The sequence below is a fragment of the Phalacrocorax carbo genome, chromosome 4 (assembly GCF_963921805.1).
Source record: "Phalacrocorax carbo chromosome 4, bPhaCar2.1, whole genome shotgun sequence".
Classification (NCBI taxonomy): domain Eukaryota; kingdom Metazoa; phylum Chordata; class Aves; order Suliformes; family Phalacrocoracidae; genus Phalacrocorax; species Phalacrocorax carbo.
Window position 1 is genome coordinate 74,850,895 of NC_087516.1, and position 18,273 is coordinate 74,869,167.

Genomic DNA, 18,273 nt, shown 5'->3' on the forward strand with positions numbered 1-18,273 from the left:
GAGTCACTTTACTTGCCTTTGGAAGCAAAGTAGTAATGCACATTTAGTTTGTCTGTGCAATGTTATAAAATGTCCAGTGTCATTTCTGGAGCCCCCCTAAAATGGACATAGTGCATGCAACAGATAAGCATGCTAACATAACAATGTTACCTTTTCAGGGCATACTTGGCATTTCAAGGACTGTTAAGACTATATGCCTTTGAGCCACTGAGAAACTTTAAATTGTTATGCAATTCATCTGGAAAATCACCCAGTGGAGGGACTACTGTTCATTTTCAATAAGTTTTAACATTTTTGCTAATGTTAAGTGGTAGCTATGGGCTACCACTTTTTAATTCAAAGAGGTTCATTGCACATAGTGGACAATGCCTGCTGTATCATACTTCGCAGCTTCCAGAGTAGAACGCAGCTGGCTGAAGGTGTAGGTAAGAAATGGTGATCTGTTTCAGTCAGCCCTTCAACTCAGTGCTGAACACCAAATTCTCCTGTAGTGGCCCTCCAGTTTAGAAGGAAAAGGTTAATTACAGGCTTCTGCAGAACCTGTTGTGGTTTGGGAGGGTATGGGAGCAAGGAGAGCAGGGAGGGAAGAGCAACTGCACTTGATATCCCTCTGCAAGTCTTGGGTTTATTTCAAGATTAAATTGAAGGTGAAAGTCTTCAAGGCAAGTTAAAACAAACAAAAATCCCTGCTACCACCTTCTTTTGAAACTGGTGGTTATATTATAGACAAAGTAGCTGTGGGCTCAGAAGCATAAAATACTTCTGTTAATACAACTGAGACCATTCCCCTCAACTTTTTTTATTTTTGCAGGTGATTTTTGGAGAAAACTCATGGCCCTGCTTTGGCCTCCTCAGCACATGAGACCCTGGGGCATAGTGGGAAGTGTTTGCAAAGGCCAAACATTGGGAACTGCTGGCCCTTGTGGATCAACTTCCACTGCAGTGTTTGTTCCTGGGTGTGCTGCTACTGCTACCCACGCTGTGGGACACACCAGAATATTTACAGGCCTGAGGGATTTTTGTCTTTTCTGTGGCTGGTTAATTGCTCATAATCCACTCCTCGGAAGGGTGAAGAGACATAAAACTGCTGAGTGGTTAGACTGTTGTCCTGAAGATTGTCGGGCTGGGGTGGTTTATTACTTAAAATCCTCTTTAAACTTCTGGTTGTAATGTTATTGTTGTAGCACCTAAAGTAGGGCAAATGAGCTGTTGCCTGGCTAGTGCTCAGACAAGCTGGGGAAATAGAAAGGATGCATAGTTGTAAAGTTATTTAGGAACCCACTTTGATAATGCCGTTCTTTTAAAAAGCCTTTTGGTCAAGTGGCATGTTTATCTTATTTCCCATCTGGATTCAAAAGATGCTTGTAAAAAGGTAACCTTGGGAGACAAAACCACTGGTGACACAATTCCGTGTGCTCCTGTTGCCCACTAGTACCACCGGGAGCGATGTGAAAGGCCATTTCAGGGATGTGCAGTAGGGCAGGTGGGGGTTTATTACCTTTGCTGTTCCTGATGTCTCAGCAGAGAGAATACTTTTCTATTGAAGAGTTACCCAGGTTTAGTGCTGCAGCAAAAAATATGTATGAGAAACCAGGATTTTCAGAACTCTTGCATCTGTTTTGGGGTGTTTTGAGGAGCTTTTAATTGCATGCAACAGATAATGGAGTGTTTTCTTTCTCTGCTGACTCCTCTCCCACCAGCTATGTCCCCTTCTTGAATATTTGAGGATGAGGGTGTTTCCTCGAGAAACCAGCAAGTAAAATACTCTTGACTAGTAGTTTTTAAATGCTGTATTTTCTGTACAAAGTGCCATTTTCTTCTTTGTGATTGAAAGTGCTTGAGCGCTATTGAAAATGCAATTAACTTCTTATATAAGGAAGAGCACACTGATATTTGTAGAGGGAACAAAGAAGGTAAGTCAGAGTTAATCTGGGAAAGTACAGGATAATATTTACTTGCAGTCATGGTAACCATCACTGGGACACTCTTGTTTCAGAAGCTCTGCAACAAACAATCTCTGGGAATAAATGGTTTTTAGTCCTGTAAGGAGCTCTTGTTGCCCTGAAACTGCACTGAGCCAGCCCCTTGCAGTAGTGTTAGGTATTATAACACCAGAGAAACTCTTTTTTCCCCGACAAAATGTGAAATCTAGGTCCTCACACTGCATCTCAGTATTTTGATGCAAATACCATTAGTGTGACATCATGGCTGTCTTCAATTCCTTGAGTTCCAGCTGGCTACCTTAAGCTTCTTTTCATATTCACCTCATTTTGCTAGAAGAGTTGATTTTGGTCTTTTGCAGTGTAATGACAGAATGCTTTTCTTGCTGGTGAGCATCCTTGTACATCTGGTAAATCCTGGAGTATTAACTAGCTGATTGAGTCACCTGAGATGCTCAGATGATGGTATTTTCCCCTTTACTGACTGCTCTTAAGCACATGGAGTTAATTTTTAATCATACATAGAGGTATATATGTACTTTTTTTTAATAGGAAGGACCTTTCCCCACTCCTAAATCCCAAACCTTGCCTGTGAATTTAATATTGTTGAAATACTTTATTAGACTTTATTTATTAACATCCAGGTATGCAAAACCTGGAAGAAATGCAGACTTCATGAAGCTTTTAAAGTGTAATAAGGAAGATGGCTATAAACATGTTGAGTCACATTGTGTTTTGATACCTTTGTATAGGTTATGCAGATATTCTACCTGTTTTGCATCCTGGTGGAGCATGGTGGGATTCCCGTTGCGCAGCCAAGACATGCAAGAACTCCTGGAGTAAGCCCACGGACTGCTGCTTCACCGCTGCACTTCAGGATCTTCTCAGATAACCCAGTGCCCAAAGCCATCAACTTCCCCCAGTGGTTCAAGATACAGGAAAACTAATTTGAACTTGCTTGTGTGTTGCAGTAAATCATTCATGAGAGATTAATTACTTGAAATTTGGTAGTCTGTGCTCATCCAAATGCAGAAAGGTGAGCACAGATGTGGAAATGACTGCAGTTCCCCAAAGGCCAAGCAGTACTATGTCTGGGCTGCAGGAAAGAGTCATGGTGCCGACAGGTACCTCACATGGAGTTTGTCAGCAGAAGAGAGGTTGCGCCTGGCTGGGACAGAGAAGCATGAGAGAAGCCAGACCTGATTATACAAGCAAGACAGGGTGAGGCACCAAAAATGCCTGTTTCTTACCTATGGTCTTTTGGACAAACATATATTGTATCAATCCATGACATCAGGCAAAGCTTCCTTTAAGAACACTGATGTAAAAATGAGGTCCCAGGTGGTCATTTATGGTTCAAGTAGCAGTTTATATATTTATTATAATTATACACAACCTTGACAATCTATATTGCCATTCAAAAATAAATTGAAGTATTGTCAATTTGCACATGATCTGTCACTAATAAGAATCCCATTTACATACATAGCAAACATTTTGCATACTTAAAACACTGCTTTAAATTCTAACACTCCCATCTCTTCCCTCCCCCCCATCCTGCGGAGATATGTTTAGACTATGTAAACAAACTTTTACAGCTATGCAACATTCAGGGAATACCACCTTTTTTTAATTAATTAAACCATTTCAGCACTTTGTAGAGGTGGCCGGTGGGTATAGCTCTTAATTGCATTTATGTTTAAAATGACTTTTCATAGATCCCATTAGAGTGATTCCTGCTTTTCATTGCTCGATGTATTTCCTTCTGACCAGGGAGATGGAAAACAGGGTTTAGTAACTCTATCAGGCAAGTCACTTTAAATGCATTCCTGGTTTAGTATTCTGCAGCACTAATTGTCACATTTAGTTGTTTCCACTGTTACTTATATGTGTATTAAATGGTTGGAGTCTTCAAATTTCAGCTGTGGAGAATTAATAATTCAGCTAAGAGTGTATGGTAGCTGACTTTCTCTAGCGAACCAAGAATCTGTATTTATACTCCAAATGTTGTCTTGGGGGTTGAAATGAAAATTTACAAGGCATTAACTGCCTTTTGTTAAGCAATATGGTTTTTACTACCTCTTTTGAGAGAAAGCTTGTGTCTTCTGGTGCCTGAAAGGCTAGAAAACTTTAAAAAAAATGTGTAAGAGGCAAGATAATATCCTTCCACCCAGTTAAAGAGAACTCACAGCTGCTGGTAGCTCATGTAAAAGCAGCCTTGGAGCCTGTGGACACTATACTGACCCACAGCTGAGGTTTGGGCAGCTGGGGCTTCAGTTTAGAATAGTTCACAGAAGTCAGCATGTTTAAGTAATACAGTGTGGTAACACAAAAATGAAAGCCCTGTTTTGAGGAATGAGGTTCATGATGACGTTAGTCTATGGGAATGGAATTTAGGTTCTTTTCCTACAGCAGCTGTCTGGGTGCTTTGAACCAGCAAATGCAGCGTATTTGTAAAATGGGTTCATGTTTTTGACAGCTAGTGTCAGCTAACCCAAAGGCATGGATAACCAGAGCATTGACAAATGTGAAGAGTCAAGGTTTGTTAAGGCTGTAAACTTCTCACACTAGTGTCAAAAAATACGTTGGAAGAAAAGGCTCCTACCCACTCCTTGCTTGTTTCCTGAAATTACATTTAAACATAACCCTTCCAGGGAATAACCCCACTTAAATATGGAGTATTTGAGAATGGCTACTAACAGGAAAAACTATAGCAGAGGGTGGAGTTCAGCACACCAAGACATTTCAAAGTAATTTCAAATGCTGAAGCTACAAAGCAATTTTACAAACAGATTAGTTGCCTTAGATTAATAGCCTTCACTTCTGAGTGGAAGAACCAAAACAGGCATACTGCACCCCTCAGCAGCGGTACCCGTGGCTCCCCTCCAGTGCTGCCCTACCTCACAGAGGGACAAGGGCACCTTCCCTCTCCTGCCACCTTGTCTTGTGAAGCCCAGCGGTGAGACTGGGTTAGGTACATCACCCAGACTTGGAGGAGTGGGATCCAACTGCCTACTGCAAGTTTTCCAAGCATGCCTCAAAGGCAGTACTTAAACAGTGAAAGAAGGACAATGCCAGAAGCAAAGGGAGAGGATTCTTCATTCAAATTCAGACCAAACAAAGCAGGCAGCTGTACTGGGTTATTTTTTTCATGTGGCACCCTTGCCAGTTTAAAAAAATAAAAGTAAAAAGGTTTAACTTGAAGGGATTTTTAAAGATCTATTTATGTTACACCTGAATGAACTTCAAAGAACATCCTGAAGTTTAAACTACAGTAATGAAAGATGGGGAAAGGAAGCCATGAATCAGTTGTAAAACAGCTAGTAGCAACTTAGCCGAGTAAAGCAAATTAATTCTAAAGCCATTTCTTGAGCAAGTCTATTAATGCTCAAGACAGGAGAGAATCCTCTTTAAAGGAAAAGGTATTACTAGTAAAATAAAGCATTTATGCCATTCTATAAGTTTTACAGCAAGTTGTAGACTGTGATTAACTTTTTTTTTAAAAAAACCAAACCCAAACTCCACTGCCATTACAAAGGTAAGTGTTGCTTCCTGTTTCTTCCTTTTGTAGGAGGGAGGGAACATTTTCAAACATTAGAAATGTACCTTGCCCTCAACAGGAAGTCTCAAACAAGACATTAGCAACAAATACTTGCTTTCAAAATACACAAGATCCACAGTAGCATACTACTGTTGCTTCCGTAACAAAGCTTGTTAGTTTATGTTGCAAGATACTTATTCTGGTGCTTTCAGGGTAGCCACAGGGTAACTCACTGCTGAGTCCAACACCCAAAAACCTCATCTTCAAGTTGTGCATAGCTTATGTAAGTACTTGAGAACCTCTAATCTGTGTCCCGGTAAAACTTCCTCTTTGTAACAGAAAACAGATTACATATTAACGAGTCATATGTTCACACATTTACATGAAGCTCACTGTGGAAAGAACAATTTTGCCCTTCCAAATGGGGTTCTTAACATGTCCATCACCAACCAGCTGCTATCGGCAGCCTGTGGGTAGCATTCCTCTTCGCCAGGGATCTAGAGACAGAGCAGATGCACAGCAAAAAACAAAAAACCAAACAAAAAACCCCAAACTATTGTAGTAAGAAAACCATACAATTGCGTGTCTTAACCATATCTGCTTTTAAGCTTGCCATATTAAGCAGCTGTAGAATTATTACAGCCTTTATGCATAAAAATTGCCTCAGACATTTGTAATTAATATTAAGCATCTGATAGCCATGAGCAGAAGACTTTCTGTTCTTACACATGACCTTTTAGAGCTATTGGAGAGCTTACACTGGAGATTTCCACTGTTGGAGCTCTTCTGCCAGGTATCAGGAAGTTTACTAGACAAATTAATGTGTAGATGGGTTTTAGGAAGCCAATACTTAAGAACGCTACTCATTACACTGCTGTGGTAAAGCTGTTAAGATATTAATGATGTTAAAGCCTACAGGACCAAAGCTAGCTCAGTCATATATTGACTTTGACTTCGGACAAGTGACACTGAAGTACCGTTGCCCAACTCAGTGCCACAGATGTGTGACCACAGGGGCAGAATTCAAGATGGAGGTTACAGAATAGCTGCAGCTCTCTTCAAGGTCACACAGTTTTTGTTCAAGGGCTTTAAATACGTAAACGCAAGGTGCCAAACCATCCACAACTGACTGTGTAGAGGAGGAACAGTAGAGCAAAGTACATGCATCTCAGTCACCAGATGTCAGTCATGAAGATACAGTTCTAGCACTAGCTCGTTTAGCAGGTTTTATACAGCTGTAAATGCTGCTTCCTTTTTCTTTGAAGCTACTTGAGAGCATAAGAACTATGCTGCTCTCTACCAACTCTAGCTTGGGTCACGGACTACTCTTTGTAGCATGAACAGTGGTGGAGCACAACGGGCACAGTTAGAACTAAAATGGCTGCCAAAGCTAGAAACAAGAGCTTGTACAGAACTGCTGCAGGAATGCCTGATTAGCACCTGAGACCTAAATGCATTTCCTGCAATGGAGTTCAAGTCACTGAAGTGCTACACTGCAACTAATCTCAGTCTCTTATGCTGACTTGACTAAGAAACCACTTTTCATAGAGTAGTCCATTCCTGTTCTAGTAATAGAAGAATTGTTTCAAGTCCAAAGAAAAGTGACTTGCTCTAGCAAGTGCTACAGTACCTTGGGTGACTGACAGAAGCATTCAGAATATACGAATGTACGCTGGGCCTTGACAATGTCTAAGATGTATCTAAAAAATTGTGCCTTAACTGTGTAATACATTTAGTTAATCTAATGAAAGTGTCTATGATGACCAAAGGTATTGGGTGAACTATGCAAGTTCATCAAGTGGATTCCACCTTTGGGTAATAACATCCAGTTTGTAAGCTCTTCTGTTTAGATCCTTGACCAAAAGGTTTCCGTGCCGAGTACCAAGACTTAAATAAGCTCTTGGTATTTCTTTCAAGTTTGCAACGAACAGAACTTAAGCAACCTCAGAACTGGGGTGCCTATACCCAGCTTGCACAGCACTATTTCCATTGTTTCTCCTCCCCAGCACAAGATGTGATCAAGATGTAGATTTCATTCAAAACAAAAGTGGAAACAGTAACACATGCAATGAGACATTTCCAAGGGAAAGCTATGGAACAGTCCTTGTATACTCCACCACTTCATGCTATTATCATTAGCATCATCCTCTCCTAAGCACAGGACGTTATGTACAGCGATGTGCACTGAGACCATTCACTTAATTTCAGCACATGGCAGAGCCACTGTGCTAGCATTTTGTAACTAAGATTGTTAGCGGTATGGGAATCTGAAAAAAATGTTGAAGCTTGTATTATTCAGTTTATATGAAAAAGACCGTACAACTCTCATGGTACATCACCAGATGGAGTAGTATGCCAACTAATCTCTATTTTAATATTTAAATTATAACAGTACAATAACTAGAAAAGGTCAGTGCTTCAAGTGACAAGTTTTGCCACTTCAATTCCAATATTTTTCCAAAATAAAGATGCAATTAGACCTACACTTGAGCATCAGTAGTGCAATACAGTATCCTTTCCTGAATAAAGGAGCTGAGGTTTATCCACAATAAAAGCTTTAAATAAGGTAGATTGTTGCCATTTATATATCAATTCTGTATGTTTGATATAAAATATATTGGGAAAGCTTAAACTGACTTACACAATCTACATTTGGCTAAAGCTCCACATAAGCAGCATCAGTGAAAATGAACATCAGAGGTGTACTTAATATAAAACACTTTCAAAACTACTCAGCAACAAATGACAGAAGGTTGGCTAAGAGTAACTGAACATCTGAGGTGTGTACCAGACAAAAAGAATGGACCCTGTGGTTACTTGCACTATTTTAATTAAGTAAAAGAAATGCAAGATTTAGTCCACTTCCATTTCTCCAGGTGGTTTGGTCTGCTGAGAATTGTCCTTCGCTGGTTCAGGTTTTGTTTCAGTACCGCTCTGTCCGTTCACTGGTCCATTGTGTTCACCATTAGCTTTTGACTGCCCATCATTGGGAGGTTCTATCTTCGGTTTGGGCTTGTATACAATAGGATTACAGAAGCTATCCAATTCCTAGTTGTGACAGAAGTGAGAGAGTGAGTTCATTTGGTGGCACAGTAATTGCATTAAACTAAACTAGAACGGCTCAAATTTGTTTCTGGTTCATAATGACCTGGAATTTGATTTGCAAGGACTAGACTTGTCAATTCTATCACGTCCAGAAACAAAATAAAACCTTTCACCAGCTAAACAGCTTCCGATCGTAAAAAGCCTATATGGTAATCCATTTTCTAGTGACCCTGGTGCTCTAACTCGGGAGATTTTTAAAAGGCTTATGCAGCGGTACTGCTGTAAATCAAGAGCCAGAACTGAAGATCGATAAAACTGTTGCTCCTTCTTTATGCATCTTTTTACAGCTTTAAAAGTCTCTGCAGACGTAATATTCTAGCTCAACACAGAGGCCAAAATCTTGCTAAAGAAAAACTTATTAGAATCAACAAATACAATGATTTCTTTTTACCTTAGATTTTGTCACTATTTCTGCCACTTTGACAACTGGATCCTGAGTTAGACTCAGTTTGTTCTGGGCATTCATTTTGCTGTTCAACCAATTCATCGCCTCACTAATGTATTTTTCAACTTTTTCCATCTCGGCAGGATCTAGGTGATCATATTTTTCATCCTAAGGAAAGAGATATTTATATCATCAATTAATGTAATGCTTCTCACCCAATTAAGGGTTTCATGCACACATAATAAAATAGGATAACACTGCTACAACCTGATGGAAATAGCTTTTCACAAGCATTTAGTATGAAGAATGACTGTAGAACAAGATAGGGCATTATTTTTACACATTTGAAACTGTGATCTTAAGTGCACACTGCTGCAGCGCAGGTTAGTAATGAAGTTGAAAGAAATAAAAAAAGCACCTGAAATTTACTGTAGTTTGATTAACCAATCCCAAGAGATAGTCTTCTAAGTTATAGAAACAACGGTAACAGCCACAACTTGAGATTATCCATGTCAATTGGTACAGGTCATCATAAAAAAAGCACCTATGTATAATTTGTGTTTTCATGAAGAAACCATTTTTGCTAGTGATCCAGAACAGTTCAGAAGTTCTCAGGAGCAGAAGCACAACAGCCATTTTAAAGCAGCTTAGCAGGTAATCCTACAGGATTTCTTTTTAAGCACAAAAAACTCTACAGCCATACTCAAACACCTGTAGTAGTTAATTCCCTGAATAATCTGCTTCTACCTTATTTTTGTATGCTTCTACCGCTTTCATAAGGAGCTGAATCTTCTTTCCCAGTTCATTTAAAACTTTTGGTCTCTCTTCATGTTCCATGTATCTTTCCTGAATAGGCTGTCCAAATTTCTGGAAACAAAGATATTGACAAGTTTACTTTAGTCTGGTCTAAGAATAAAACGCGCATTGGAAGGAAGGCTGCCTTTAACTCCTTTTCTCACCCATTCAACAGCTTAATCTTTGCATTTTGCTTTAGTGCAATTAAAAAACCCAAAAGGGCACAGAAGCCTAAATACAGAAGTAATGTCTGTCCTTGCTAGGCTTAGTGTTTTGCAGTTATTTTCAGCAAAAAGAGTACTTGGAACAATGCATTTGGAAAAGAAACAACGCAGGATTTACATGGATGGTTTAACTGTAAAGTAGTTCATGTGAAAACTTCAAGTTTTATCCATTGTCTGTTTTTGCCTTCTCTTGAATACTGGTATCCAGACAAGAAGGCAGCTGCCAGGATCTACTGCAGTTTCCATCAGTTATTCCTCCCCCAAAGGAAACCTGAGTCGAGGAAACACAGCTGGAGCCCAAGAGCTAGAGACGTACTTAAACGTATTACACAGAGTAGCTAGTCATTCATCAGAATTCACCTTTTCCCATTAGATCCTTAAAATTTAAGTTGTTTTTGTCATTACTAATCAAATGATACAGTGGAAGCTACTGTTAAAGCACTCTTGAGCCCTTATCATTAGATATTAGACCAAAAATTAAGTTTTGTGATACTTTTATATAGAAGACCACAGAAAACAGGAACACCAGAGCATCTGTTCTGGAGTGTAATTCTGAATACCTGGGAGAGCAGTCAAACTACTCAAAAGCCTCTTTCTGATATTACAAGGCTGACAGAAAATTTCCACAACAATTAATTTTATTGTCACTAGTGACAGTCTGCTTTATTTGGACTGTTTTCAGACTAGGAGCACAGCTAACATTAACAAGATATTTTGACCTTGAAATACAACTTGTTTTAATTTCATAACTAAACTACTTCCAGATACAACCTCAATGTCCGTACTTCAAAGTTACTGGATTTACAGAACTGTCATACAGGTATGCACCCACCCCGCCACCCCCCATTAAAAGAGCTTTGCTTACTTGGCCATATATAACGGCACCCACTCCCAAACACACACGAGTTTTCTATAAAGTAACTTAAAATCTTACTCTTAATTCCTGAAGCTTATCCATGTAGACTTGTTTTGGCTGGTCCTCTCCATCTTCATAAAGCCAGTTTTCTGTGTCCTCCAACATCAAGGTCAGCTTGTTTGAATCCTACGAAACAAGTTAGGGATACTCTAGTTCAGAAGGGAACATGAAAAATGAGACTTCTCCCCCCAGTACACAAAGAACGCTGCCCCCCCAAAGATTGTTTCATCAGTTTAAAATATTCAAAGTGATAGTGAGGGGAACAGTAATTAACAGACTTCAAAGCCAAGATTTTGCATAGGAGAGGCAGGACAGCCCTACTAATCTGGTTGGCAGGTGAAGTTCATGGGAGCTTCAGGACTGATTTTATGAGAAAGCACAAGCATCTCTTAACCTTCTGGCATATTATCTTTTACCTGGGAAGTTCTGCTTCTCAGGTTCTCTGATAGCAGAACAGAATAACAACAAATTTGGACAACTCTATATATAGTTCAAGTGAAAATTATTTTAATTGGACTCTACTGGCTATAAAGAAATATTTTTATCTGTAATTATTTAGCAATAAAGATCTTATCTATTCCTGTAACTTACTAAGAGACTGTTTTGAAACTGGTATAGGAAAGACAGCCTCACACCCTTGAATTGATACCGGAAGGGCGTCTGTACTGGGCTGCTGGGTTGATGACCAGGTAATCCAGACAGCAGACCATAAAATTGCTGCTGGACACGTGTCATTTCAACCACTGGTTGCTTGTGTACCAGCCACTCTTATTTAGATGGCTGTTACATAGAGATGCTTTAGCACAACACTGCTTTTGCAGAAGCCAAGCGTACACAACTGTCTTCATCACCTTTACCTGGACTTTTAAGTGGGGAAAGAATCATGTTTCTAAATTGATGAAATTAAACAATGAAACACAGAGCTACAGACACTCCATTTCTGCTCATTTTCATTTTATTCCTCTACCCACTCACACCATTTAGAAGCTCGTGGTTATCTGTGCTGCTTTCCTACCCCCACGATACGGTGGTTGTCTTCTGCCTGCACCATGAATCTTTCCTTGCTACTGAGAAACTTCTCAGACAATAGAGAACTCTGCATGCTTGCATGCAAACTTCACATGTAAATGTAATCTGAACTTCGCTTCCGTGAGTTAAACCATTTCATATTCCGAAACAAGTCCAAGAAACCCTTTCAGCCTCCACATGGCCCACACTCAGAACTTACAAAGGAATCTTTTTCCAACAGTTGAAACCTACAAGCAAGTCTTACCTCTTCAGTGATGAATTTCTCAAAAACTCCACACAGTTTGTCTCTGAAGTCATACACGTATTCTTCAACAGCATTCTTAGCATCATTTCTTTCTTTCTCAAGCTTGTCTTGCATCATCATCTTCCCCTAGGGTGGAGAAAAGCTTATTTAAAACTAAAAGCATTTCAAGGGTCAAGCTTAATGATTACTCTCTTGAAATTGTACCACAGAACTTTGCAGAAGCCTGCTAATGTACAATTACTGATTAACTTTTTCACCTTTGTGTAAGTCATCTTCACTGCACAAACAACTGGAACGGGAAAAATGAGTTCCACTCTGGAAGCTGTTTGGAAAGTGCTTCAACAGAGATGGATCAGGTATCAGTTATGATCTGACCACACCACAGGCAGGACTAGAAGTGAAAGACGAGTCTTGACTCTGGTTTAGAAGTCACTAGGAATCATTCTGCCCTACAAAAATGATTTCATATTTTACTCTTCAGACTGACTATCTTTCAGAGAGGGGCTCAGTCTGGTGGGATCTTCACAGACATGCTTCCTACAAAGTTCAGGAAGGATCCTCTAAACAGCAGGTTTTCTACATATTGTAATACTTCCCTGCTGATGCAGGACTCGAAGGGCAAAAATGTGACCTAACTAAGGACACAGCTTCTGCAAAGCGCCAAAACCCCATGCAAATGCTACTCCTGACTGGTATCAGGTCAGTCAACAACAACTAGGAATGCTGTAACATACTGTGCCGCCTTTACTGGTGGTCCTAGGCATGTCCTGCCTAAGGACAGAATTGATACTTTGGGTAATGACAGGCCCACAGGTCAAACTCTGACATCTGGGTAGTTCAAGTCTAGTGAAACTGATAAATTTTAAGAGGCTTTGGTCTGATTGGGGTTTTTTAGAGAAATTAAAGACAAGCCCCCAAGGAATTATAAATTAGACAGTAAGTTCATGGTTGCAGATACTTTCTGGATAATTATTTACAGTGACATTAATTTGAGTGGTCATCTGTTTACGCTGCTTACCTCATTTTCTATATAGGAATTGATAAGATCTTGTCCCAGTTGTCTATAGAGGCTTGCCTGTATAGGCAGGTCAATACTCTTAACTTTTGCTTTAGCTTTTGGCTGGGCTGCATGATCTTGCTTGTCTCCAGAAGCAACCTGTAAAAAGATTTACATGATTAAGAAACTTTCAAGAATAGAAATATAACTACCTTTATAAACAAAAGAGAAAAACAAATGAAACTAGTAAGACAGCTACAAATTAATCATATGTAAATGAAGGACCTAATTATTCCTCTGCCATTCAGGATCACTACCACCTTAGTTTTGAACCAAACCAGTGGAATTAGATTTCTTTAAATATAACGTGAAAAACTGTTGAGAAAACCTGTTCAAAAGCTACAGGCACTGCACATTCTCCTTTATAATCCTTCCTAAGTTTCCCTGGCTTCCATATTCACTATAAAACTATGTTAATGGTAACTTACTTCAAAGTCTTAATCATATGCCATGTTGAAAATGAAGTGCTGCAGTAGGATTCCTAACTTAACCATTTCAATACCGCTATACTTCTCTAAGTACAGCCCCCTGTTTGCAACTATTAAGATTAATGACTGAGAATACTGAGCAAAAAAAGTCTAAGGGAAGCAACATTACATTTCCTTAGCAATACTGAATACTAACTTTCGTCTCGGTTCCTGCATTTTCAGCTTCCTCATCTGCTTGGTTCTGCTGTTCAGCTTGACTTTTCTGAATACCTTCATCTTGATCAACCTGCATTTTATCCTAGAAAGAGAGTTACATAACTGAATGCAAAGGTTTGCCATACGATTTAAGACTGACATAAATTACAGTAGGTCATAGATACTATAAAAAACTTAAGAATCAATCTTAAAATTTTGATTCACCATGTCTGAAACAGGTATTTTGAAATGGTACTTGTATTCCTATCTACCTTAAATTAAATGGAAATTCTATTCTGCCTGTCCCCATTGAAATAATTATGGTGCTGCCATTTGTCCCGTTAAAGAATTACACAAAGCCCTGCGCATACTCCATTTTAAATTAGAAATAAATACATACAAAATGCATGCAAAGATCATTCTAGAAGCACACCACCACCACAGGCAATAACAACAGGTTCTCTATGGAACAGCCAGAACTTCAACCTTGTATAATTTTTCACCTGAAGTTTGTAATCCAAAGCAGAAGTCATTTTAATCATCATAATTGTTACCTGCATCTGTCTCACAGGACTGTAAAAATTAGTTTCTGTAGTAGCCTCTTGGAGCAGATGACCAACTGCTGCCCTCCCTGCCACCCGAAATTAAGAGTCTCATTTGAATTTATCTGTAGTTCTCCTATGCCTTATTCTAAATGTAAGGATCTTAAAAAAAAATATATATCACTCATTGCTAGTGCTGATTTAGTTTAAGTAATACAATTCCCTGTCATCACTGCAAAAAACTTTAGTAACATAGTAATGGATAAGCCTGAAGTTTTCAGGATGACTCCAATACTCAGACATCCAGAGCATCAATAAATAAGAGCTGTAGCTGAGGTGTGAAAGGTCTAGGATTACTTCTGTTACCAGGAATTAAGATTCCTGGATTCACAGACTACATATGTCTGTAAAATACTTTACTGTTAGTTCTGCAAACTACAAAGAAAGCATTATTTAAGGATTTCAAACTCCTCAACAGGTGCGTAAGTTGCAGTTTAGCTATGTTAATTGATTCAGCAATTTTTTATGCTAGAAGTTGAAAAGAAGGCTACCTCTACTAAATTTACGAAGTTCTGTCACTTCAGAGTAGTACAAAAAAAATAATTCCAAATTTACTGTTCTTACTGTTCACACAGAAAAGGCAGTATCTGGAAGGAACTGTCTTGCCTACACAGACAAGCTAGAGGGGGAAAATAATACATATATACTCTACAAACCTCCTCCTCAGAGTCAAGGCTATCATCCTCAGCAATGAAAGGTAATTGCTGACAAGCACCATTGTAAAAAAAGATGATATATTAGATGAATGGAATCACTACAGACTGAAAGCCTGAGGATGGAAGTGGTTATTCTCACACCGAACACAGGGTGCTTGTCTCTCCATGCAGTACGCCTGCTCACTAGATGCCAGTTACGTCCCTTTCAACTGTTTTTCACTCGTGCACAAACAAACATCAGATGCAGATTTGTCCACAAGGAACTGCATCATGTTTGGTATTTCAGATATGCTCAAATTCCTGGACAGCAGTGTAATATTTAAGGAGTTGCTTATAACAATTATGTAACTAATTGTGTAACCACTTGCTCTAATTCCTGTGGTATATTCAACTAAAGTGGGAAAAGCTGCTAAGGACAAATTTTAAAAGACAACAACAGGAAATGCATTCACCCTTTCCTCTCAATAAAGCCGCCAAGTGTCTGCTTTTTGTCCTACCTTACTCCCTAAGGAAACCCTCCCTCAGTATGCCCAACAACCTGTGAGACCGGTCACTCTGCTGAGTGCCCTGCATCCTCAGGAAGATGGCAAGAGTGTGAAGCAGCAGCTCGCCCACTGCTTTATCCCCGTTTTCACCCCTGTGAGCCGTGATGTAATCGAAATCCCAAGCTACAGAAGGGCACAGGCAAAAAACAAAGGTTGCTGAGGCCACTGGCAGTGTGCTGTCCCCAGCTGCAAAGCGTTCCCTGGCACTCAGTCCTCAACCCTACAGTGTCAACCCTCACGGTTGCACCTCGCTATTCTCACTGGTCTACTTTCAGTATGCAGTGCGCTGACAAGAAAGTTGATCTCCCTTGTGCTAGCATGGGAGAAGATCGTGTTAATTTCGCAGTATTAATGAGAAAGCTATTGCACAGTTATTTCCAGTAATCTTCCCCTCCGGGCTTAACAAGCCAGTTTGCACAAACTGCCAGTACTGAAGTACATAAAGAAGTGCCTTTTGTGAAAGAATGTTTATGAAGAACAACTTTTTCATACATAAAGAAATACCATATTTCTTTACTCAATGAAAATGTAGCATCTGAGGAAAACCAAACCTTTAGAATTAATCTGTCAACAGTTCTCATTCAATATGCTGCCATTTAGTAGCAACATTAGATAACGCTACGACTAATAGATGGTAAAGAACAATGAAAAAATTACTTTCTTCTTTAGAATCTGGTTTTACATTCTTTCTTTTGCTTTTAGTGCCACATGTTTATTATTGAAGTACTGGTGGCGTGAAGAAACGTGTAACGTAACTGAAGTAGTAATTTAAGGGTGGAGGAGTAGTAATTGTTAAAAGCTACACACTGTGATTTAATCTCTAATTATTGGCTCTCTTGTCAGAATTGCAAGGGGTGTGGATATTTACAAGTTTACATACCAGCTCATCATCTCTGCCTTGGTTCTTGCTTGATGATTCAGTGTCCATAGGCGTGTCATTGTGATCTCCCTCTATATTCTGCTTCTCTATGATAGAAGCATTAGCCACGCTGAAAAGGCCATGAATATTGACACGCACTTTAACCTTGACTTTGGAATTGTCACCATCAGGTTGGGGACCAACATTTTGAATAGTGAAACGCCCTTGGAGAGACAAAATAGTTTTAATTGTTGTTCCAAAAAAAAAAAAGGCAAAAGAGAAAAGAAAGAAATAAAATACATTACTTGGAGGGTGTTAATTTAAATAGCAACTTCACGTAACTTAAGTAACTATTTGGAAACTTCCTACTTAGTTGGCAATTCTACATCGTGAGATGCAGCTAGAGAAACTAAAACCTGGTTCCACAGTTATTATCAGTTAACTGATAATTAATGAGATGTTTTTGCTTTATCTGCATTTCATAAAAAAGTGAAAAGAACACTTTATTAGGTGTTCTACTTCTCTGTTGCTTTCTCTAACCATTGCACTAGAGAATTTCTCCGATTCATCTCAAATGGTTTCCTTCATCCATGTCACTCAAACTTTGCACTGAGGAATAAAACAGAGAAAAGATTCTCTCTGACTTTGGCAACACAGACACACTACATATTCTGGAGAATGAACATGGCTCATCGAGGCTTCTGGAAGCAGCGATGTTCGTAATTTATTTTGCAACTCGCTGGAAATTTGAGTGTGAGAGGCACAGACTGTGCACATGTAAAGGAGAATGTTCTTTCCTAAAGATGGCAGACTTCTTGCATAGACAGCTAAACAGGTAGCACCAAGCTTATAACCGATTCATAAATCGGTAAATAAAATTGTGACTTAGTTTAAAGACCGTGAGGAGGCTACTAAAAACTGCTACCAGGAAATTTATTCGTACCATCGAATAAATCGTACTTTAGACTCTACTACGGATGCTTAAATTCAGGAAATGTTTTTCTTATAAGTTCTCAGATTAAGAGAAAGGGACATGACAGATACCTGCCTGGGCAGATAACCGTCTAGTGCGCTCAGGCCCTTTGATCCAATTTCTCTGAAAAGTCCAAGCTGGCAGGCACATAAGATCCTTATCCATTTTACTGAGGGTGAAAGAACCAGACAATAGAGCACTGAACTCTTTGTCCCAACTTTTTTTAAAGCATTCAGAAACAGCGAAGACAGAATGAAGAAAGCAAAATTTTTTTAGTAACTGCCAAAGACGGTGTCAATACTTGGATCACTGCATCCAAACCAAGATGACTGTGCTGAGCCTTTCTAAAGAACCTAGGCTTTTCCATAACCTAGGAAATACGAATTAACATCTTAAAAAAAGAGAACCACTTTTCCCATTTTCAACAGGAGTTGATATTTTTTATTCCCATATCCTTACCTATTCTGGTATCAGGATAAGGCACCTCGTGCGGATGGGTATAGTAAGCTTCCAGGTCAAAAGGCTCTTTCTTGTGAAAGGTAATTACTTTTGAGAATGGAGCAGCATGGTTCTTACTGAAGACTTCACACTCCCTACAACAGTAAAATATTAAGTAAGGTTAAACCACTGAGCACCGCACAATGCATAATCAAAATGAAGGCATGTTAATGACCAGCAGCCATGCCAACTGAGCAGCTAAATAATTTAGTTGAAGTCAGTTTATGACAAGAGCTGCAGGCTGAAGGCCTGGAGGACTCAAAGCCAGACTATGCATTTGG

General features: G+C 39.3%; 1 protein-coding gene and 1 long non-coding RNA gene across 3 annotated transcripts in view; one reads left to right on the forward strand and one right to left on the reverse strand.

Annotated features, from left to right (window-relative positions):
• LOC135313174 (uncharacterized) overlaps positions 1-3,389 on the forward strand; it is a 27,093-nt gene extending 23,704 nt beyond the window's left edge. Inside the window, exon 2 of the long non-coding RNA XR_010372799.1 lies at positions 2,693-3,389. This is a non-coding gene — a long non-coding RNA (uncharacterized LOC135313174). The remainder of the gene's footprint in view (positions 1-2,692) is intronic.
• HSPA4L (heat shock protein family A (Hsp70) member 4 like) overlaps positions 3,289-18,273 on the reverse strand; it is a 29,527-nt gene continuing 14,542 nt past the window's right edge. For both annotated transcript variants that reach the window (XM_064450491.1, XM_064450490.1), the window contains 9 exons: positions 17,954-18,087; positions 16,543-16,745; positions 13,861-13,962; positions 13,198-13,335; positions 12,180-12,305; positions 10,925-11,032; positions 9,719-9,838; positions 8,978-9,139; positions 3,289-8,529 (listed from right to left, as the gene is read on the reverse strand). In XM_064450491.1, the coding sequence (XP_064306561.1) occupies positions 8,335-8,529; positions 8,978-9,139; positions 9,719-9,838; positions 10,925-11,032; positions 12,180-12,305; positions 13,198-13,335; positions 13,861-13,962; positions 16,543-16,745; positions 17,954-18,087 (1,288 nt within the window). In that variant the 3' untranslated portion in view covers positions 3,289-8,334. The remainder of the gene's footprint in view (positions 8,530-8,977; positions 9,140-9,718; positions 9,839-10,924; positions 11,033-12,179; positions 12,306-13,197; positions 13,336-13,860; positions 13,963-16,542; positions 16,746-17,953; positions 18,088-18,273) is intronic.